This window comes from Gracilinanus agilis, chromosome 5 (genome assembly GCF_016433145.1).
Source record: "Gracilinanus agilis isolate LMUSP501 chromosome 5, AgileGrace, whole genome shotgun sequence".
In the NCBI taxonomy this organism is placed as follows: Eukaryota; Metazoa; Chordata; class Mammalia; order Didelphimorphia; family Didelphidae; genus Gracilinanus; species Gracilinanus agilis.
The window spans coordinates 111,600,596-111,625,148 of NC_058134.1; the positions used below are offsets into that span (position 1 = coordinate 111,600,596).

At 38.7% G+C, this 24,553-nt stretch overlaps 1 protein-coding gene across 1 annotated transcript in view; it reads left to right on the forward strand.

Moving 5' to 3' along the window:
- Nucleotides 1–24,553, forward strand: part of ATP6V0A4 (ATPase H+ transporting V0 subunit a4) — a 66,375-nt gene that overhangs the window by 26,608 nt on the left and 15,214 nt on the right. The window contains exons 8-15 of the mRNA XM_044679385.1: nucleotides 1,448–1,530; nucleotides 2,446–2,539; nucleotides 10,563–10,775; nucleotides 11,914–12,064; nucleotides 13,300–13,439; nucleotides 15,227–15,384; nucleotides 16,345–16,438; nucleotides 23,677–23,795. Of these exons, the coding sequence (XP_044535320.1) occupies nucleotides 1,448–1,530; nucleotides 2,446–2,539; nucleotides 10,563–10,775; nucleotides 11,914–12,064; nucleotides 13,300–13,439; nucleotides 15,227–15,384; nucleotides 16,345–16,438; nucleotides 23,677–23,795 (1,052 nt within the window). The remainder of the gene's footprint in view (nucleotides 1–1,447; nucleotides 1,531–2,445; nucleotides 2,540–10,562; nucleotides 10,776–11,913; nucleotides 12,065–13,299; nucleotides 13,440–15,226; nucleotides 15,385–16,344; nucleotides 16,439–23,676; nucleotides 23,796–24,553) is intronic.

Here is a 24,553-nt window from a genome sequence, read left to right on the forward strand (position 1 = left end):
AAATATTTAAATACTAACTATGATTATTAATAGTCTCTCTTAAATCGGGAATGCTGTCCAGGTTCCCTTTACCTAGATTGGTAGGTGAAGCATTTGACCAAGTTTGGTGTCATTCTTGTGGACAAAAGGGAGAGCTGGGAGGCAGACAGTGAGGCAGTTTCAAAACGATTTGACTGTCTGCTTCTGAGGAGTTGTCATGAAGGGTGGGAAGAGAGGTCATTGGGAAGCAACAGGGATCATCAGTAAAACATTTCCTGCAAAGAAAGAGCAGCCACTAATTATCCTGATGTTGATTTGGTAGTAAGAGTGTAAGGAGGGGGCAGCTGGGTAGCTCAGTGGATTGAGAGCCAGGCCTAGAGACGGGAGGTCCTAGGTTCAAATCTGGCCTCAGACACTACCCAGCTGTATGACCCTGGCAAGTCACTTGACCCCCATTGCCTAGCCCTTACCACTCTTCTGTCTTGGAGCCAATACACAGTATTGACTCCAAGACGGAAGGTGAGGGTTTAAAAAAAAAAAAAAAGAGTGTAAGGAGACAGAGCTGACTGCCATTTATGTGATTGTGGCACTCACTCTTTATATTTGTTGGCCCACTTTCTCCTCATGAGAGTGTGAGCTTCTTGAGGGCAGGGACTGTCTTTTGTCTCTTTTTTGCATCCCCAGAACTTAACACAACTGGGTATTTATTTGCTTAATAAATGCTTAATGATTGATTGATCTGTAGACTGAAGGAATTGGAATCGGAGTGAGAAAAGGTCTCTAGTGGATCCAACAAGCCACAGAGGGCTAGACTTGAATCTTAAAGATTAGGGTTCAAATCCTGCTCCCAGTGCTTACAGTGGGACTCTCAGTTTCACTTTTTATAAAAATTCTAGTACTTACCCCTCAATGTTGTTGGGCAGATCAAATGAGATGACATAGAGTGCTTTGCAGATCTTAGGAGTGGGTGCTATAAAGTGTTGATTATTTTTATCTGTTCAGTTTTAGGCCATTGAACAGCATATCCTTAGAAAAAGGCACAGATGACATGCTTAATTTTTATAACCCTTTCAAGTTTGCAAAATATGATCTCATTTCATCCTCACCAACAACCCTGGGACGTAGGTGCTATTATGACTATTTTAAACTGAAGGAAATAAGAGTTAAATGACTCACCTGGGGAATGACCCTGGGCAAGTCACTTAACCCCCATTGCCTAGCCTTTACCACTCTTCTGCCTTAGAACCAACTGATTCTAGACTTAGAACAGTATTGATTCTAAGATGGAAGGTAAGGGCTTAAAAAATAAATAAATAAATAAGAGATTGGGTCAGGCACTGCCCATGTGGAACTCTCCATATGCTATAGATGCACATGTTGGTTAGTTTTGTGGAACTCTCCTTTCTATAAGAGATAGTCCAAAACCCCAAACTCTTTAGTAAATAAAAATTCTATGTTGATCCTTCAGAAAGAAGAGCTGAAAAAGAACATATTCATTGTATTTTATCAAGGAGACCAACTCGGAAAGAAAATCAAGAAGATCTGTGACGGGTAAGAAGGCATGACAAAGACGATTTCCACACTGGATCTGTGTCAATTAAATGGAGAGACTTTGAGCAAAGAGTCAATTTTATGGGGCTGAGATTTTAAGGACTACTAGAAATTTCCAGTGCCCATTTATCTGCATTTCTTAGGGTACACCTGAGAATACAACCAGGTCTTAATTACTTAGTTATACTGTGAGAATCAGTCCCAGAGAGGGTCTCGATAAACATCATCTGTGTACATGGTTCAAAGCAGATGTTTCCCTCCACCAAATTTTTTGCCAGCTGCTAAACTAATCCCGTTGATATCTGGTGAATCCTAAGGAACCCTTCTCAGAACAATGCTTTCAGTGCTTAGAATACATATGATTCCAAAGAAAACTCAGTGATGTTGAGTTAAATATGTAAATTTTTTTCCCATGAAATTTCATAGACCTCTTTGGAATCATAGATCCCATGGATCCCTTGGAGAAAGAGTGCTATTCAGAGCCCCTGTGCCAAATGGAAGGAAAATGGGTTAATTTGCTTTTCCCTTTTGAGTCTGTCTCCACAGAAAGTTTCTGTTCAGATCCTAGTGATACAAATCCACACTCAGAAGGACTGATTATGAAATTCTGACCCCAGGGTGGCGCGTCTTGCCCTAAAGCCTCCCTGCTTAATTTGCTCAGATGTTTTCTGGTTCAAAAGCAGGCCGTTTATGGACTAGTATTCCAGTGGCGATTCCCAATTATAGTGAGAAAAATGGGAAATCCTAGGTCTTGGATTTGTTTCCCAGTTACTAAGAAGTTTATTTTGCTCTAGGAAATCATTCATCCTGTCAAGTCTATAGCCACTTAAGGATGGCTAAGTTCTTTTGAAATATGGTAGAAAAATGTTCTAGGCTATTTTCAGTAATGCTATATGGAACATCTTTGGCACACAGGTTTAGAGCTTCTGTTTATCCCTGCCCTGAAGTAGCTGCTGAGCGAAGAGACATGCTGGCCAACGTCAATGTGAGACTGGAGGATTTAAATACTGTAAGTAAGAGTGATTTTCTTTTCAATGGGGGTGATCATGATTATTCTCAGGGACCTCTTTTGAATGAAGTTCACATCAGAGGCAGTGTGGAATAGTGGGTAAAATAAGAGCCAGTCCTGCTTCAAATACTTTCTAGGTTGTTAGAGTTTTGGGCCAGAAGTCAGGAAGACCTGAGTTCAAATCTTGTGTCAGATGTTCTCTGGCATTGTGATGTAGGATGAGTCATCTGTAAAATGAATATAATAATGATACTTGCCTCACAGGGTTGTTGTGAAGTTTGGCTAAGATAATATTTGTAAAACACTTTGCAAAATGTTAAAGTGCTAGAAATAGCTATTATCTTTAGTTGTGTGACTCTGGGTAAGACACTTAACTTCTCTGCCTCATTTTCCTCATCTGTAAAATGAAGATGTATTCACCTGCCAGGTCAGGATCCATAGTCCTGAGGTTCTGTGTTTTATTTTTGCTATTACCAGATGGTGTTTAGCATCCAAAAGGAGACAATGGGATAATACTAGAAATTATGTTCAATTTGGAATCCTAACCCCTTGGCTCTTTCTCGTTGTTGAATTAGTGATTCTAAACCTCAGTTTCCCTATCTGTAAAAATGGGTGTAATAAGCTTTGAAATACTTAGCCCATGGGGTTGTAATAAGGGACAAATAAGATAAAGTTTGTGAACATGGTTTGTAAACTGTAAAGTACTATATAAATATGTCAGCTATTATTTTTAGATTCTCTCTTGAAATCTGCCTGAGGGTGCAAGGATCACATATAATGTGGGACATAACTACATGACTACCATGTGCCAATATTTGCAATTTAGTCTATCATTCAGTGATTTAAGGACCCTTATATCAGTCCAAAGACAGAAACTCCAAGTATGTCAATAAAATAGCCTATCACCAAGTTCTAGAAAATGAAATCCAGGAAGCTATTCAGACTTCCTGTGTCCTTTTCCCTTCATCATTGAAACTGACCAAAAGGTGAAATCTTACCCAATAATCTACAGCTAGTTGATGGCAGGTAGCCTGGCACTAAATCCTAGGTTTCCTGAAGAATGGTCCTCTTTACACCCACCCATAACATGAATGAAATATGGTGCAATCTTTGTGTCCGAGGCTCCCTCATAATTCAGAGGTCCTGGATTGCTTTGGGTTCTTCTTCTCTGGCTTATTTGCCTAGAATAGCACTTGGGACTTGGGAATTGGCATTCCTTCAAATGGTAGCTATCAGTTCCCCTTATTAAAAATCAAATACAGAATAAATTTTATTTATATAATAGAGAGCACTTTTTCTCTATGGCTCCTATTTCACACAGTGAAGACTTGTAGATTCTTCAAAATGCTCTTTATTATAATCTATCAGTGGGGCTCTAGTGGAGATGGTAGGTTGAATTATTCTTTACTTTGTATTAATTGGGTAATTTGAACAGTCAGCAGGGGGTGTTATCCCATTATCCTGACTTCTGTAGCCATGATACTTATTTCACTTTCTTTATCTTTGAGAGAGATGGGACTTGTGATTAAAACCCTTCTTTCTCATTCTGCCTATACTACCGAATCACTTTTATAGAATTCTCACTTAAATGAAAGCACTTAGAAAAAATACAACTTCAGAAATGCTCTGAAAATATGCCTGACGTAAACCATGAGCTCTGGACATTCTGTATAGGTGAGGTTCATAAGAAGTGTTCTCCATCTCTTCCATGGATGTATTTGCCTATCTAAGTGCATTTGCCTTGATTTTCCCTATTTTTTCCTCTCCATGACCACACTCTTTCTTGCCTGTGCTTCCTATGTCTCTTGTCTCAATCTTAGCAGCAGATATTCATATATTCTTCCCTTCAGTCCCCCAGAGAGTCTTGTGTAAGTCACGAACTCACCAAAGGAGATACTGAGTTTTCTCTCCTTTCCCTTTAAAAGAAAAATCTTTATTTTATTCCAGTTACAAATTTACATACAAGTTTTCCAGGATTACCTGATTCATGTTCTTTCCCTCCTCTCTTCCCTCCCCACTCCTGGTGTCAACAAGCAATTCCCCTGGGTTATACTGGTATTGTCTCTTAAAACCTATTTCCGTATTATTCATTTTTTTTTTTTAAAACCCTTGCCTTCTGTCTTGGAGTCAATACTGTGTATTGGCTCCAAGGCAGAAGAGTGGTAAGGGTAGGCAATGGAGGTCAAGTGACTTGCCCAGGGTCACACAGCTGGGAAGTGTCTGAGGCCAGATTTGAACCTAGGACCTCCCGTCTCTAGGCCTGACTCTCAATCCACTGAGCTACCCAGCTGCCCCCTCGTATTATTCATTTTTGCAAGAGTAATCTTATAAAAGCAAAATCCCAAATCCTATACCCAAATAAGCAAGTGATAAATCATATGTTTTCAATTGCATTTCTATTCTAACAATTCTTTCTCTGGGAGGTGGATAGCTTTCTTTTTCATAAGTCCTTCAGAATTATTCTGGATCATTGTATTGCTGTTAGTAGCAAAGTCTAGCACGTTTTATCATTCTACAATGTTTCAGTTACTGTGTACGATGCTCTTCTAGTTCTGCTTATTTCATTCTGCATCAGTTCATTGTAGATCTTTCTAGCTCTTTCTGAAATCATCCTGTTAGTCATTCCCTATAGCACAATAGTATTCCATCACTAACATATAACACAATTTGTTCAGCCATTCCCTGACTGCTGGATACCTCCTCAATTTTCAATTGCTGGATACCTCCTCAATGTGCCACCACAAAAAGCGCAGCTATAAACATTTTTGTACATGTAAGTCCTTTCCCTTTTTTTAAAAAAAATCTCTTTGTGATACAGACCTACTAGTGGTATCTATCCCTGGATCAAAGGGGAAGCATTGTTTTATAGCCCTTTGGACATAATTCCAAACTGCCTTGGGTATTCTTTTCTTATGTAGATTATAATCCATCTATGTCTACTCATTGAAAATTGGAGAAGGGAACAAGCAATTATTAAATTCTTCTTATGCTAAAACTGTTCCCTTTCACCAATACATAAGAACATTTGAAGAATATTCCTGTCTATAGATTATCTCTTTCCCTATTGGACTGAGTAGCACTTCATAACAGTGTTAAATGCTTTAGGAATTGTCCTTACTCTGGGCCTTGCCATATACACAATCAAATGATTGTTGATCAATTATCTCTATGATTATATCTGTCAAGGAATACCATATCTTCTTAGCCAATGCTTGGGAGATATCTTGTTGAAGGACCTTGTGTTTTACCTTGTCAAATTAAAAAAAAAATAAACATATAAACATCTCAATATCCTCTATATCTTTTGATGAATTGTGTAACAATAAGTGTGAGTTGGTGTGGAAAATTAACTATAGGAGCAGTTAGGTGACTCAGTGGATAAAGAGTCAAACCCAGAGTCCAGAGGACCTGGGTTCAAATTTGACTTCAGACATTTCCTAGTTGTGGGACCCTGGGCAAGTCACTTAACCCAAATGCCTAGGCTTTACTGCTTTGCTTTAGACCCACCAGTTTTGAAGAATTTAATTATTTAGTTTCCAATTAATTTTAAATTTGCCTTTCCATGGACTCTTGTTAATTATAATTTTTATCGCATTATGATCTGAAAAAGTTGCACTTATTATTTCTGCTTTTCTGCAATTGTTTGTAATATTTCTATGCTAGTAAATGGTTGATTTCTTTATATCCCATGTACTGCTGAGAAGAAGGCATATTCCTTTTTATCCCTGTTCAATTTTCTCCAGATATCTTATTAACTCTAATTTTCCTAAAATTTCATTCACTTCCCTTACTTTTTATATATATTTGTTAGTTTGATTTATTTAGTTCTGAAAGTGGAGGGTTGAGATCCCCTACTACTGTGGTCTTACCATCTATTTCCTCCTTAAGCTCCTTTAATTTCTCCTTTAGAAATCTAGATGCTATACCATTTGGTGCATAAATGTTTAGTAATTATATTACTTAATTGTTTATAGCACCTTTTAGCAAAATGCAATTTCCTTCCTTATTTTTTTTAATCTGATTAATTTCTAATTTAGCTTTGTCTGGTATCTTGATTGCTACTCCTGCTTTTTTTACTTTAGATGATGCATAATAAATTCTGCTCCAGCCTTTTACCTTTGATCTGTGTGTCACCCTGCCTCAAATGTATTTCTTATAAAAAACATATAGTAAGATTCTATTTTTTAATCCACTCTATCCATTTTATAGGTGAGTTCATCCCAATCACATTCAAAGTTATGATTACTAACTGTGTATTACTCTTCATCATATTATCCCCTTTAGATCTTACTCCATTCCCTTTCTCTTTGTTCCTCCTCACCAGTATTTTGCTTTTGTCACCCCACCACCTTCCCCTCCCTCCAATTATCTCCTTGCTTCCTTGTCTTATTCCCTTTCTAAGTCTCTGTAGGGTAAGATATAATTCTATACTCCACTGAGTATACTTGTCTTTCCCTCTCTGAGACAGTTATGACGAGAGTAAATTTTAAGCATTTCCCATCACCACTCTTATCCTTTCCTTTCTATAATGATTTTTCACACCTCTTTATGTTATATAATTTATACCAGTTCTATTCCTCCCTTCCCTTTTCTCTCAGTACAACTCTCTTTCAGCCCTTGATTGATTTAAAAAAAAAAAATATATATATATATATATATACAAACATCTATCTATCTATATATATCTTCTTCTGCTTTAGAGTCAATATTAGTATAAATTCTAAGACAAAAGGTAAGGGTTTATAAAAAGAATAGAAAATGAATTACAAAAGCCTGCAGAAGAGTGGCCTTCCATATATACATAAATTAATCTCCCCTAAATTCTTGAGCATATTTACCTTCTCTGAGATATCACTATCTATAATTTGTTTCTTTCCTTTTTTTTAAACCCTTACCTTCTGTCTTGGAGCCAATACTGTGTATTAGCTCCAAGCCATAAGAGTGGTAAGAGCTAGGCAATGGGGTCAAGTGACTTGCCCAGGGTCACACAGTTGGGAAGTGTCTGAGGCCAGATTTGAACCTAGGATCTCCCGTCTCTAGGCCTGGCTCTCAATCCACAAAGCTACCCAGTTGCACCCCCTTACCTTCCATCTTAAAATTGATATTGTGTTGGTTCCAAAGGAGAAGAACAGTAAGAGCTAAGCAATGGGGTTAAGTGACTTGTCTAGGGTCACACAATTAGGAAATGTCTAAGGCCAGATTTGAACTCAGGACTTCCTATCTTCCTATCTCTAGGCCTGACTCTCAAACCACTGAATCATCTAGCTACCTCCATATAATCTTTTCCATTCTCTTGGGATCTGGCTTTCTTTGTGATCTGTAAAACAAACCCCATTGTGCATTTAAAACTTGGTCACTTCTAGCCTGTGCTTTTTCTGTTGGTCCAAGTCCAGATCCTCTTGATGAGTTCATCTTTTCAAGTACCAGTTTGTTTCCTTCATAGAAGACCTCTCAGCTTGAGGTATTAAAAGCCTGGATAGGGTCATTTCTTCCTCACAGGTGTAGGAGTTAAAATGAATGAAATACTCCAGATAATTTTAAATTAAAGGATTTAATTAACAAAAATGAGAGGGAAAGGGATTCCTTCAGTTAAGTGAGCAGAGCACAGAGCCAGAGACCCACACCTACCACACTTTAATGAAAGCAAAGCTCAAGCTCTCCAAAAAGAGCCCTGCAGTGTGGGTCTCGGCCAAATTTATCTCCCGAACCCCTGTAGGTCAACTGAGGATGTACTTAAAAGGATGCTGGGAATTTAGCTCAGGTGTGGCAAATTTCCCACCTGCACACAGGTGATGAGATAAACCTGGTAAATGGTACAAGTTGGCCACCATCTGGCATCCACACATTGAGGTCTTTTTGCTCATGCTTCTCATGAGTGTGACCCTGCAAAGATTGCCTTATGATCCTTATCCTTCCTCTCAGGAGAGAACCTGTGAATCCTGCTATCATGAGCTGGAACTTCTTTGTCTTCTGGTTTCATTTAGAGTGAGACTATCTATAGATAGATTCATTTCCTCCAGGAGTGTGTGTAGCATCTAGTTGATTGTTGGGCAAAGATTTTATATATAGAGAATGTTAACAATTAAATGGTTGCTTGTATATGGTCTACAAACTACAGGATTATTAGTCCTCTGCTTCTCCCCCATCTCCATTTTCTAAAAGCTTTGTAAATCCCAGAGTTCTTTATCGATGCTAGCTATAATTGTAATTACAACAACTATTGCAAAAAGATCCATCTGAGATAAAGCATCATTTTGGGTTTAAAAAACGCTTACCTTCCATCTATATATTGGTGGTATATATACCATCAATACTATATATTGGTTCTAAAGCAGAAGAGAGGGGTAAGGGCTAGGCAATGGGGGTTAAAGTGACTTGCCCAGGGTCACACATGTCAAATTTGAACCTATGACCTTCTATCTCTAGGACTGGCTCTCAATCTACTGAGCCACCTAGATGACCTCTTAAAAGAGCTATATTACCCTGACTCTGAAAAGGTTAAGGAAGAAGACTATATAGGTTTCCTCCTTCCCCTCCCCCCAATCCCTTAGCTTCCATCTTAGAATCAGTACTGTGTATTGGTTCTAAGGCAGAAGAGCAGTCAGGGCTAGACAATGGGGGTGAAGTGACTTGCCCAGGATCACACAGCTGGGAAGTGTCTGAGGCCAGATTTGAACACAGTACCTCTCATCTCTAGGCCTGGCTCTTGATCTACTGAGCCACCAAATTGCTTCCATTTCATATTTTTAAAAATCAGTTTTATTCATTGATGATTCATCTATTGATATGCATTTATGCCAACCTTCTGGCAAATGAGCTCCTTTGCCCTGAGCCAGGTAAGTCCTCTCTGATAGTCTTTGGGGACTGAGATTGTTCCCTAGTTTCCTTTCTTTATATTCCTAGTACCCAGCAGAATGCTGGTATATGCATGGTAGGTACTTTTTTTTTACTTTAATGTAATTTAATTTTTTAAAATATTTTCCCCATGGTTACATGATTCTTGTTCTCTTCCTCCCCTCTTCCATCCCCACTCACTTCTGGAGCTGACAAGTAATTCCACTGGGTTATACATGTATTATCATTCAATACCTATTTCCATATTCATCATTTTTTAAAACCAAAACCCCAAATCATATCATGGTAGGTACTCGATGATGCTTATTGAGGTGGATTGAAATGAGACTCTTCTCAAAATCTTTCTAAGACAGAACCTACCAAACTTGCGTTCTACTGATTCACTCGAGGAATCCAGGGTCCTCCTATATGACAAAGCGAGGCATCAGAGTAGAACTTTGGCAGAGGCATAAAACCTCACAAGGGACAATAAAAAAGCACACAAGAACTTCTGCCACATTCCTTCATGTTTGAGAATGGGAAGCATGTAGAAGACCCCCCTGCCATTTGGAAATGAAAGCCACCATAGCAAATCAGCCTCATGCACTCATTCAGGCATTAAACAAATATTTGTTGAGTAATTCCTGCCTGTAAGAGACATGGTGGAGAATGCATTGATAAACAAGGCAGTCCTTGCCACCCAAGGAGCTATCCACCCCTTCATGGAATTTGGAGTCCTAGGACTTGTGTTCCAATACCACTCCTGCTACCAACATAGCCACGAGCAGGTCACAAACTCCCTTTGGGCTTCAATTTCTGGGCTTGGGTTCAAATATCATGTGGGGTTTATTCTCAGTGTGACTGGGTTGACCTCCCTGAGTTTCTTCATTTCTTCTATCGTGGGCTTAGACTAATAACTCTTGGAGTTCAACTCAGTTCCATATCTGAATCTGTGAAGAGATTAGACTCAATGACTTCAAAGGTCCCTTCCCGTTTTCTGGTCCTGGGGCTGGAGATGGTTAAGACAAAGACACAAGGAACAGGTGAGTATCCCACAAACGGGATACACTCCAGGAGCTCAGTGGAAGTCAAGACCTCTTTCAGGTGGACGATAAACACATCCCTGGTCCCCACCGTTTGTTTACAGGTGTATAATTGTTCTCTTTCTCTTTTCATTTGGGTCTTGTAGGTCATAACCCAAACAGAATCACATCGTCAGCGACTGCTACAGGAAGCTGCTGCCAACTGGTACTCGTGGAGCATCAAAGTCCAGAAAATGAAGGCCATATACCACATTCTAAACTCCTGCAACATTGATGTCACCCAGCAGTGTGTCATTGCTGAGATCTGGTTCCCCGTGGCTGACACTGTGTCCATCAAAAAGGCATTACAGCAAGGAGTCGTAAGTAGTGAGAGAGCAGCAGCAGAGAGAAGGGAGTTTTAAACAAGCGCTTTGGTGGCCTCTGTTGACCCATAAAGTACCTTTGCCTCTTTTGCCCTAATTCCCTGGCCAAAGTGAGCTAATGGAAAAGCTGCCAGTTCCTGGCCCAACTGTTCCACTACTCTACTCTTTACTTGGATTCCCTGGAAAATACCTGGGAAAAGTTGACCTTTGAGTCATACTCGATTTGGTGAGCAAAACTGTTATCTTCTAAGCTAATATTCATATAGTGCGAGGTGCCAGGCACTGTGATAAGTGTGTTACAATTATTAAATCACATTTGATCCTTACAACAACACTGGAGAGTAGGTGCTGTTATTATCTCCATTTTATACATGAGAAAACTGAGGCACACAGAGGTTAAGTGTCTTGCCTTCGATCACAAAGCTAGTAAGTGTCTGAGCCTGGATTTAAACTTAGATTTTCCTGATCCAAGGCCCAGTGCTGTAGTCTAGAGCTCTATTATACCACCTAGCTTATCTTAGTAATTTAAAACTAGTTTTGGCATACTGCTTTCTAGTTTTTCAAAGAGTTTTGGTTAAATAGTTATTCCTCTAGTTAAAAGGGATCTTTGGGTCTATCATCTCTTTGCCTCTTAGAATTCTTAGGTTCTTTCAAGACTTAGCTTAGATGCTATTTCCTTCATGAAGTTTTTTTCTGATCATCTACTTGTTCACATTCTCTTTCTTTTCAAATTGTCTGTTTTGGTATTATATCTTCTAGTAGAATATAAATTTCTTCAGGGCAGGCTTAGCTTTTCTTTTTTTCCTTCTTTCTCTTTCTCTCTCTCTGTATCTTGAATACAAAGCAAAAGACTTTGCATACACTGGATGCTTAATGAATGTTGGTTTTTTTTAAACCCTTACCTTCCCTTTTGCAATCAATACACAGTGTATTGATTCCAAGGCAGAAGAGTGGTAAGGGCTAGGCAATGGGGGTTAAGTGACTTGCCCAGGGTCACACAGCTAGGAAGTGTCTGAGGCCAGATTGGAATCCAAGACCTCCTATCTCTAGGCTTGATTCTCAATCCACTGAACCACCTATAATTCCCCTGCTTTTTTATTTTAATTGAATCAAAATTAATTTTTTCTCTTTTCAGGAAAGAAGTGGCTCACCCATTGTTCCCATCATGACAGCAGTGGAAATGAAAACAACTCCTCCTACCTTTAATAGAACTAGTAAATTCACTGCTAGCTTCCAGAATATCGTGGATGCTTATGGAGTAGGGAATTACCGGGAGATAAATCCAAGTAAGTGTATCTCATTGTATTTTAACTATTTAGTCAATGACATCAAATCAATAACACCATGTTGTTCATAAGATGGCATTCAAGTTCAGGATGCTCTTGGGCAAGAATTTATCCCTATTGTAATGCCAAACATATAGCTTGCCCAATCCATATTTTGCTTCCTTCATCAAAGTGTCAGAGCAACTCTTTGAATCCATTGAAGATCACATCTAATTTTCTTGTAGTTTCATGAATGCCACATAATTCCCAGTCTAGAAAGAATGGTTGGAAAAGCACCTCTGGACAAGTGAAATGCTCATCATTAGTGGTGATCACCTAAGCTTATTCGTCGATTTGTCTCTAGGCTTTTTCCAGAGCAACATGGCTTTTTGATGTCATAAACAATTTCCCTTCAAGCCAGGGTAGGGAAGTTGTCTTTTCTTTCTAACTTTATCTTCACGCAATAGCCTCTCTGCTCATAACCAGTCAAATCTAGATGCAGAATGGAATGGAGAAAGACATAATTCTCATAGATAGTCCTGGTGTGGGTGATAACCATCTCCAGAGTTCATATGGTACCAGTGGTAGAACCAGAGACATGGAGGCAGCACAATCTGAATATCAAGATACAGTTCTTAACATAATGCCTGACACACTGTGCTTAATAAATGCTTCTTTTCTTGTTTTCTTGGCTTTACGTGGAGGAGGTGTTGAAGGTCTCAGATATGACATGTCTTCTTTTTGTTGGCTCTTGGGTTTAAGGGAGTTTCTGTAAGCAGGACGAGGTGTTCAGCTGGGACTCATTTTGTAGATGGTTTGATGCCAGATTTTTTCTATGTCTTCCCAGTTGATAACAATAACCACATTCACTGGGTGACTCCAGAATTAGTATATCTCTCTTGTTCTGGACCTCACAATGAGATCCTTCCCACAATGATATCCTGGTGTTCTTGGACACCCAGCAATGGAGAATAACACAAAGTCTAACCTTCCTCATCCTCATCAAAGATAACTATCTAAAAGTAGACTACGTGTGCTGCCGGTTATCACCAAGAGAACATCATAAATGCTTGTCAATTGGTTGATTCAGAGTCTCTTTCATTTCTGGTTCTATGATCCTAAAAATGACTAGAGTCTTTGGAATTCTTCTCTAGATACTTACCAGTTATGGAAATAGAGGACTTGGAAAAGTTCTCTTGCATTAAATGTCTAGGTTTTAATTTGATCCCAATCTGCTGCTCTGCTTTCTCCAACAGCCCCCTACACCATCATTACTTTCCCCTTCCTGTTTGCTGTGATGTTTGGAGACTGTGGCCATGGAGCAATCATGCTGATTTTGGCCCTTTGGATGGTCATGAATGAAAAAAGTTTGCTTGCCCAGAAGAACAATGGTGAGGTGAGTATCTAACACCAAATACCTGACCTGATTTCCCTTTGGATTTTTCAGCTCAAAAAGTAAGAAGTTTTTTTTATAGTGGAATGACCAACACTGGCTGGGCCGTCAGGAGATCTAAGTTTTATCTGTATTTTCTCATAAGTTGTGTGAACTTGGAGAAGGAAAATATGTGTCCATAAATTATCCTAGAACTTATTCTAAATATATAGAATAAGTTCTAAGGACCTTAGAGGGCATTTGGTCTACCCCACCTCCTTCTTTTTTCATATGAGGAAACTGAGGATCACAGAGCATAAGAGACTGGTCCAACATCACACAGCCAGGAAATATCTTAGGCAAGATTTGAACTTGGATGCTATTCCCTATAGCTTCCTGGGTTACTGAACTTATCTGGACCTCCATGATCTCTATAAATTCAATTTTAAAATGAGATATGGAGCCAAAGGATACTAAGTGTCCCTTTTGGATCTAAAATTCTGTTTTCATGAACATTTTGTTCTCTACCAGAGAAAGAGGAAGCCAGATAATACAGTGGATAGAACTGGATATCAGGAGTCCAGAAGACCTGAGTTCAAATGTGGCATCAGACACTCTGTCTGTGGCCCTGGACAAATCATTTAACCTCTGTTGCTTCAGGTTCCTCAACTAAAATGGGACTAATAATAGAGCCTACCACCCAAGGAAATTAGAAGGATCAGTTGAGATATGTTTGTAAAATGTGTAAGTTTTAAAATTAATATTCAATGCCTCAAATGCTTAGCACAGTGTCGAGCATGTAGGGGCTTAATAAATGCTTGTATAAGGGCAACTAGGTGGCTCAGTGGATAGAGAACCAGAACTGGAGATGCTGGGTTTAAATCTAGCCTCAGACACTTTCTGATTGTGTGACCTTGGGCAAGTCACTTAATCCCCATTGCCTAGCCTTTACCACTCTGACACTTAGTATTAATTCGAAGCTAGGAGGTAAGGGTTTAAAAACTAAATATTTGTTTACTTGATATTTGTTTTAAAGAGAAAAGTTGATGTGCTTGTTATAGTTCCCCCCAAAACAAAATTAAATGTGTTTTACTTATAGTTAGCTTATAAATATCCTTTAACTGTTTCTCTGTCCTTCCCCCATGAATCCCTGGTTCCTGCTAGAAAGAGGGTTCTTTAGCTGTTGGGTATTAGCATTTTCTGTGGCTCTCCAGCACTTCTAAGCCCCATGCTAAACTGTGTGGAGAACTCTAAAGGGACTAATGTTTAAAGAACTATTGAGAAATATGTTAAATACAACCGATGCACTTCACTTTGTGTACTTAACATTAGAAAGACTAGATACATCAGGGGGTACAATGGAATTGTAATTTTACTTTGAAGCAAGTATTTTCATCCTACCTCTCTTTTCTTTGCCTTATGGGTAAAAAAAATAATAATTTGTATCACATGGCACAGCTCAGTTCTTCAAGGTATTCTTAAACTCTGGTTCTTTTAGTGTTCATTGTTCTGTAAACAATCATTTCTAGCAGTGATGTTCCTTTTTTTAAAAAGCTACATTGAATTATTTTAGAATGTGAATAATTCATAATAATTAAGCAATTGAGCAGCAGCAGCTTACTCTTACCCTTTGTCTGGAAAAATGGGATTTAAAAAAAATTGACAACTATTTGCATAAAGGAGAAGTTGTGCCACGTATCCTTCAGGTGGGAGATGATCTTTGTGTAAAAGCCATCACTGAGGCCAAAGAATCAGTGCTTCATCTATCTTTGAGCATATAACCTTCTATTACTCCATCTCTCTTTGAGCAGATCTGGAATACATTCTTCAGTGGACGATACTTGATCCTGCTCATGGGTCTCTTCTCCATCTACACTGGCTTCATATACAATGACTGTTTTTCCAAGGCTTTCAATATCTTTGGCTCATCCTGGAGTGTCCGGTCCATGTTTACAAATGGCACATGGACGTAAGTGATTGAAATTTGCTGAGGTCACTCTTTGGCCACTCGAAGCAACTTTGCAGTATGTCATCAGGTTTATTTTTCGTGTTTTAAACAATTTCCCCTATTACATGTAATAACAATTTTCAACACATTTCCCGAAATATAAGATCCAAATTGTCTTCCCTCCCCCCTCCCAGAGACGGCAAAAGACTTGATCTGAGTTGTACAATATCAGTTTTTTAGGAGAAAATCTAGGGCCGGAGCCTTTAACTACCCAATATTCTTGGGACTAAGAGATGTGTGTTGCTTGTTTTTTCAACTAATCAACAAGAGTATTTGTTGACATATCTTAGAGAGGGTACAAATCAATCACCAACTAATCCACATTTATTAAGCTCCTACTATTGTATGTACAAAGGAACTTGTATTATAGTAGGAGAGAAAAGCTATTTATTAAATGTGATCCCCTTCGGTGGTCTGTAACGGATCCATGGTCCGAATGTTTCCTAAATGCAAAAAATGAATACATAGGATTACAAAGGAAAACAATTTATATTGAAATATATTAATCAAGAAAACAATTTCACTGATCACAGATGAAGAACTCCTGTTAATACAGAGACGTATAGAAAGATCCTCTCTCGTATTGTAAACCACTTTTTGAACTTAGCAATGACTGGCTTTGTTTTTACTTACAAAAGGGTTCATCCCTGTTTTCTGTTGATCTGGAGACTAGGAGTTAGGAGTCTGAAGGAAGGGGATAAATACTTTTGGACCTACACAAATTTCATTACCTCATAATTGTATAGAATCATCTCTCCTACAGAAAGCAAGACAGTTGGAAAAAGTATCTGGCCTGCTTTGCAGACTGACCTGTCTTGTTATGTGCTAACCAGGCTCTGCATGAATATCTTAGATTGCCTTTTAATATCACCTGCTATGGGCCATCAGCCTGGGAGATGATTATTTGTTGTCTCTTTGTAGTGATCACACGACGAGAACCAATCTATTTATGCACCTGGACCCAGCTGTCCCTGGAGTATTCTCTGGAAGTCCATACCCATTTGGGATTGACCCGGTAAGAATGCCTATTTGGAGGAGCACCTGGGTGCTTCAGTGGATTGAGAGCCAGGTTTAGAGATGGAAGGTCCAAGGTTCAAATCTGGCCTCAGACACTTCCTAGCCGTGTGACACCCTGGGTGAGTCACTTAACTCCCATTGCCTAGCCTTTACCTCTCTTCTGCCTTAGAACCAATACACAGTATTGATTCTAAGGTGGAAGGTAAGGATTTAAAAATAAAAGGCCTCTTTGGATCACAAGTTCTGGCAGCAGCCCCTTTGGAGTCTAGGTCCAGTGGTTGGTCAAATGAGCATTTGCTGAGCATCCTTCATTCTTCTGACTGTGAAGGAACTAAAGAGAGAAGACCTGGTGCTTGTCCCTACCCTAGAATCATTTAATATATTAGTTATTGGGGACACACATGAGTATCCTTATAAAATGGGAATAGTGCAGAGATGAAAACATACTATAACATGGATGGATTCTATACATTGTATTTATCATATATGCATTGTTAGACTATAGCGTACATATACATACAGAAATATAATGTTTATTCTTCTATCTTAGAATATACTATATATGCACACATAAATATGCTTAGATGCAGGCTAAAATAACAATGAATTGGCTTGAGCTAAGTCATTGTTATCAACCAGGATTTATTATGTGCCTATTCTGTGTCTGGAGATACAAAGGAAAAATAAGTAATTATTTCTGCCTTTGAGGATCTCACATTCTTATGGAGAAGACAACAGGTAAACAACTGTGTACAAACAAGCTATATACAGTGTAGAATGGGGGGAATTTTAAAGGGCTTTAAGACACTTAAGAGGGGACAAAGAGGGTGGACAGACCAGGAAAAGAGTCCTGCTGAAGGTGGAATTTGAGTGTCCTTGGACCACAGAATATGTAATAGGGGAAATGACTGGAAAGGTAGGAAAAGGCTGGATTTGGAAGGACTTAAGCTAAATGGGATTTTCTATTTGATCCTGGAGGTAAGAGGGAGCCACTGGAGTTTAGGTGACATGATCAGACCTGTGCTTAAGGAAAGATCACTTTGGCAGCTGGATGGAGCATGGATTGTGGTGGAGAGAGACTTGAGGCAGGGCATTAATCCAGGTGTGAAGTGATCAGAATCCACACCACAGTGGCTGCTTGAGTGGAGAGGGGGGGAATTTTAGAAATGTTGTGGAGGTAGAAATTACAAGACTTGGCAACAGATTGCTATACCATTATATACAGAACACTGTACTAAGCTCTGCAGGAGACACGAAGATTAAACAATGAGGTCTCTGCCTTTATTTAGATGACAAACTTCTACCTCCTTGACTTTGTTCATATCATTTCTTACATTTAGGACACTGTCCATCAAACCATGGCTATAATATTCTCCAAGACCCAGCTCTTCCTGAACTTTCTCTCTTGGTAATAATGTCATCAACTCCCATGAATTCAGTTATGTTCTCTATAGAGAAGAATTTCATATCTATTTGTCCATACACAAATTCTTTCATGACCTGGAGTCATGCATCACCAACTGCCTTTCAGATAACTCCAATTAACATGTTGAAAGTAGAACTCATTATTTTTACTCCCAAGTTTTTCCTTCTTCCCAGCAGCCATTTTATTGGGTAAAGCACCACCACCTTCCTAGTGACCCAAGCCCATAAACTCAGTGTCCTTCTCATAACCAATCTGTTACCAAGTCTTGTAATTTCTACCTCCACAACATTTCTAATATTCATCCCCTCCCTCTTATTTTCTAAATTTTATTTATTTATTTAGAATATTTTTCCATGGTTACATGATCCATGATCTTTCCCACCCCCTCTTCCCTCTCCCCTTCCAGAGTTGATAAACAGTTCCACTGGGTTTTACATGTATTATTGTTCAAAATCTATTTCCATATTGTTCACATTTGCAATAGAGTAATCTTTTAAAGCAAAACCCCAATCACATCTTCATCAAACCACATGATCAATCATATGTTTTTCTTCTGAGTTTCTGTTCCCACAGTTCTTTCTCTGGATATGGATAGCTTTCTTTCTTATAAGTTCCTTTGGATTGTCCTGGATCATTGCATTGCTGCTAGGAGCAAAGTTTTTTCTGTGTAGAATGTTCTCCTGGTTAGGAGCACTGTTTTAAAAAGAAGCATGAATTAAATACAAATAGTCATCATATTAATTTCAAGTTGTCCTTATTATAAAATTGAAGCAGTTCTTTTGCATGGATCTCTAAAGACAATGCATTATATGTCCAATTGGTGTGTAACCCCAAGTATAGAAACAGACCTTTAGAGCAGGAAGAATCTGAGAAATCCTATAGCACAAACCCTTCTCTGGTTCATTTTGTCCCATCCCCCTTGCACAAATCCCATCCTTATAGGGGTCACTAAATGCTTTACAATTAGTATCTCATTTGATCCTCACATGAGCCCTTAGAGGAAGGTGCTGTTATTATCATTCCATTTTATAGGTGAGGAAACTGAAGCAGATAGATATTAAATAAATTGCTCAGGGTCACATAGCTAGTAAGTATCTGAGGCCAAATTTGAACTCAGATCTTCTTGACTCTACATCCAATGCTCTATTCATTGTACCACCTAACTGTCTACTAACATGTAATATCTGAGGTGAAAGATCGTCGTAAAGCTCACTTTCTTGTAAACTTTAAAAGCTTTCAGTATTATTATTAGAAACCCACATTATTTTCTTTTTTTAAAAGATGTGTTAAAAGAGGAAAAAGGAGAAAACACTTTCCCTCCTTGGTGAGATGATCCTATCCACCATTCTTGAAAGAAATCATCTGTAGAAATAAGCCATGCATAGGGACAGTTTTTATGATTAGTTTCTGAAATCTTAGCTGTGGCTCAGGCTTGTGCAGATCTTTACTCAGTCATCTGTGGACAATGTACTTATAAAACCCATTGCTCCTGCCTTCTGGGAAACTACAGGGCACATCTATTAATAATTGTCTTAGTTAATTAGACTCTAGTGAAATACCATTTTTTTCCCTGACCCTGCCTCTGCATTTAAATGGTTTTGGTGAGAGCATCTATCAAGCCATGTAGTTATTTGATGCAGCTGCCACAAGGTGGCATCCTTGCTTTCAAAAAAAAAAAAAATAAAATAAAGTGGGCCACCCTCACCAGGGAGAGAGACCACAGCAACAAATGCTTCTCTGCTGCTCTTCACCCAACATGGCGCCTAGCCCTGCAGAGTTAGAGGAAAATGGGTTCAGCACAGGGAAAATGGCCCATGCCTTCCCATTCTCCCTGCAGCCCTTTCTGCTTTCAGGGCGCCCCCTCCCACCAACCCACATCCTTTAAAATTTTATATTTCATCGTAAAATAAAAGGCTTTGTTCCCTATTGAGCAAATTTCAAGCATTCTTAACAGGCCGATGGGGCAGTGTATAAGATTTGGGAATTGGACTAATGGACTCTTAGGTCCATTATAAGTCTGGATCCCAAGGAGAAGAGAGAATTTCATACTTTGTACTTGTATCCCCAATAACCCAGCACAGTGCCTGGCACACAGTAGGTACTTAATAAATGCTTGATGATTAATTTATTGGTCTATGCTGGGGGAAGGAGGGAGCATTGAACTTTCCTATTTCCTCCAAAATTTTTCTCATCAGTCAAATCAAAATCAAATCAAAAATCAATACAAATTTATCTCATCCTAGGACTTGCCTGGGCAGCTTGTTGGTACAGTGGATAGAGAGCCAAACCTGGAGTCAGGAAGATTCATCTTTCTGAGTACAAATCTGTCCCAGATACTTATTCGCTAGTCATTTAACCTTGTTTGCCTCCGTTTTCTCATCTGTAACATGAACTAGAGAAGGAAATGGCAAGTCATTTAACCTTTTTTGCTTCAGTTTCTTCATCTGTAAAATGAACTAGAGAAGGAAATGGCAAGCTACTTCAGTATCTTTGTCAAGAAAATCCAAAATGGGGTCATGAAGAGTCAGACATGACTGAAAAATGCCTGAACAACAATAACAGCAGGTGCCAGGTACTATGGGAAATGCTGGAGATGCAATTAATAAAAAAGATAGCCCCTTGCTCTCAAGAAATATACAATCTAATGGGAGGAGACAATATGTTATATAAACTAAAAGCAAAAAAAAGCAGGGGGAGGCCAGGGGATATCTTGTTCCATGGAGTTGAAATCAAGCAGGGTAGCAAAGTGGAGTGAGCTGAGAATCTAGTTTCTCCCCCTAACTAAAAAAGGAAGGCATTTATTGGGAAGAATATGGTACTCCTCTACCCTCCAAGAGGCTGAAGGAGTTGGTATCAATCTAGTTTGGAGATAGAGGCATTTGGATAAGATTAGGAGTGATGAGCTCATCCTGAGAAGGGTACCCACACCCCACTTCAGGGGCTAGTCCACTCACCTGGAAGGTGACAACTGGAAGAGAGTAGAAAAACATTGTTTTCCAGGACATTGACCCAAGGCTCAATAAGGCGTACACCACTTTTTTCTCATGAATAAACAACTACTTTCTTGTAGACATAAATTTCTGCAGGAGTATTATAGCCCAGTAGGCTCTCAGGCAATCCCAAACCAACTTCCCTTTAAATGGTCACTCCCATCCCAGTTAATGCTAGTCATTTACCTTTTCTTAGTCTGCCTTTGATAAAGCAGGAAAAAGTATTTGTTAGGGTTTTTTAAAAGTTCATTCAAGGGGCAGCTGGGTGGCTTAGTAGATTGAGAGCCAGACCCAGAGATGGGAGGTCCTGGGTTCAAATCTGGCCTCAGACACTTCCTAGCTGTGTGACCCTGGGCAAGTCACTTAACTCCTATTGTCTAGCCCTTACTGCTCTTCTGCCTTGGAACCAATACACAGTATTGTTTCTAAGATGGGTTTTAAAAAAAAGTTCATTCAACAAACATTTATTGTCTGCTATATTTAAAGCAATGTGTTTTATTTGTAAATAAAATTATACCAAATCTGAGAAAAATTGAGGGACACTGTGTTATAGTGGATAGAATTCTTCTCTCTCCAATGTCCTGAGCAATGCCAACCTTAAAAGCAAACAAGCAACATTTTTGTCACTGTAATAAACCAATTTGGCAAAGAACTCGGTAGCAGAGATATTTATTTCCATTGAGAGAGTTCAAAAACTCAAAAACACACACCTGTGTGTGTATGGGTTTTGGATAGATCAAGGCTTATATAGTTTGTAAGAAAAGGGGGGGGGGTGACTAGGCAAAGTGGGAAACTTCTGCCCAGCACAAGAAATACACTGTTAATCTTTTGGAATGTACCAGGATGCAACTTCCATAGAATGTAGGAACAACTGGGTTTACTTCCTACTTCTGACACTTACTAAGTATGTCATATAGCTATTTGTAGCCAAAAGGAAAAGGGGTTGAATTCTTTTTTTCCTTTCCCTTCTGAATCCTTACAATATATTTCTTTTCCATTTTTTCACTTTATTTCATTTTTTATTTCAATAACAAATTTCCACATGTTTCCAAAGCTATATGATCCATACTATCTTCCCTCTCGCCTCCTAGAGCTGACAAACAATTCAATCTGGGTTGTACATGTATTATCACACAAAACATTTCCATATTATTCATTTTTGTAAGTGAATAATGAAACCAAAATCCAAAATCATATACCCAAACAAATAAGTGATAAATCATATGCGTCTGACTGCATTTCTACTCCAATGGTTCTTTCTCTGGAGGTAGATAGCATTCTTTATAGGAGACCATGCCCATATATGATTTTTTGGGGTCCTGAGCGGCGTGGTGGCATAGGATGGTTAAGGTAGGAGAAAGAAAATGAGAACAACTAGACTAGTGGTTAGCCCATGCTGTTCTGAATTCTGCGGGCTTGGGAGTTTATTATATATTGATTTCAAGCAAAGAACAAAAAGGAATCACAGTTGTGAAGGGGTAATAAATCACACACAACCCATTGAAGTCTAAAGAGTAAAGGTGCAAAGACAAATGGTCAAATTTCAAACACCAACTTAGTAGGGGATAATTCTGGGAGAGGAAATACCCCATGGAGATGCTCACCAGTCAAATCCTAAAGGAGCCAGTTCTAATCTGAATATGCACTCTTATCTAAGTAACATTTGTTAGGATTCAGGCTTCTCAATTATCAAGGAAAGGAATCATTAACTCAGTAGATGCTGGTCTGCCACTTCAAAGCTCTCCAATAAGAATTCTAAGAAAGGTGGGGATCAAAGACTGAGTCAAAAGAGGAGCCTCAGATTTTTATCTTAGATGGCCCATTCTGTCTGCATCCTGACATGCAGTGCAGAAAAATCATACACACAGTTTTACTTGCCAATGATTTTGTAATTGAGGGATCAAGTTGTTTTTGGATTAACCTACCTGCTGGTACCAGAGCTTTTTGGGGCTCAGGTGACCAGAACCAAACACAAAGACTGCTTCAGCCTGGATTGGTCACATAGGGAATCCAGATAACAGGCCCTAAATTTGATCCTATTTCTCCAATGGCATTTCTACATCCAACGGCTCTCAACAATTCTTTTCATAAGTCCCTCAGAATTGTTCTGGATCATTATATTGTTATTAGTTGCAAAGTCTCTCACATTTGATTGTTCCCACAATATTGCAGTTACTGTGTATCATGTTCTCCTGGTTCTACTTATTTCACTCTGCATCAGTTCACATAGGTCTTTCTAGTTCTTTCTGAAATCATCCTATCATTCCTAACAGCACAATAATATTCCATCACCAACATGTACCACAGTTTGTTCAACCATTCCCCAATTGAGGAACATACCCCTCAATTTCCAATTCTTTACCACCACAAAAAGAGCAGCTATAAATAGGTCCTTTCCCATTTCTTTGCGGTGTATTTTGAACAAAACAACAATTTTAAATTAGTTATCCAGTGAATTCTTTACAAAGAAATATCGAAGAAATTAGTTCCTGGTTTCAAATATTGGTGACTGCTACTGCTAACAGAATATTGGAAAAACATAACTCCTACATGAAGAGGTTTTTTTTTTTTTTCAGAGCTCATTTGTGTTGCCAATGAGCTATATCTCTATATCTATATAAAGCTTCTGTACTTGGAACTGAATTCTTTTTCATTTCACTTCTGAATCCTTGCAATGTATTTTGAACAAAACAGAACAATTTTCAATTAGTTATCCAGTGGATTCTTTTCAAAGGAATAAGGAAGAAAAAGGTCTAGTTTCTGCCATAATTTAAAAAACAACTCTCATCTGTTATGTCTCCTTCTGTCTTTCCTACTTAGGTCTGGAATTTTGCTTCAAACAAACTCACATTTATGAACTCCTATAAAATGAAGATGTCTGTCATTGTGGGGATTATCCAGATGGTTTTTGGGGTTGTTCTTAGCCTTTTCAACCACATGTAAGTTCTACATTTATGTCATGTGTTTATTTGAATGCTTGGATCCAACAATTTGATAGGTCAACCTTCCTTCCTCTTGATACTATTTCTGGGGCTCATTGTGAAAAGAGGATTGACAATGATTGCATGTATTTCTTAGTTAATCTAGCAATTGGGATGTAATTTAATATTAGTTGTTCAAATTAATTACTTAAAATATTAACTTAAATAAATTCTTTCTCTTGACCCTTATCATAGGTGTGGTCCCTATCTAAACAGCAATTGAATTACTTGGGTGTTCAGGAGACTAAGAGTAGGCTGTGATCTGGTGAATGGAAGCCTGGGGGGATTGGTACTGGTGCTCACATGTGGTTTTTCCTTCCTCATGACCTCAAGCAAATTCCCACTTAAGTGGAGCTTCAGACTTGAACACAACTGGCATAAGATGTCCTGTTGCCTTTTTCAAGCCTTCTTCTTGCCCATATTATCCAGGAGCAAACTCCTTGGACCTTCTGACTAGGATATCTGCTCTGTTCATTCTGAACTCCTAGCCCATATTACCTAAAGAACATAATTTACAAACCCACTTTTGGGGTTGTCAACCATTTAAAAAGATAACTATGATTTCCTCTGTAGTTCTATGTATTTGATTTTATACTTTTGAAAAACATTTTGAGGCTTCACCAGACTCCCCCAAAAGGTCTATTACAGACAAAAGGGTAAAAAGCCCTTGTTTTAAAGCAAAAGTGACTAACCCATAACATAAGCATTGGCACTAG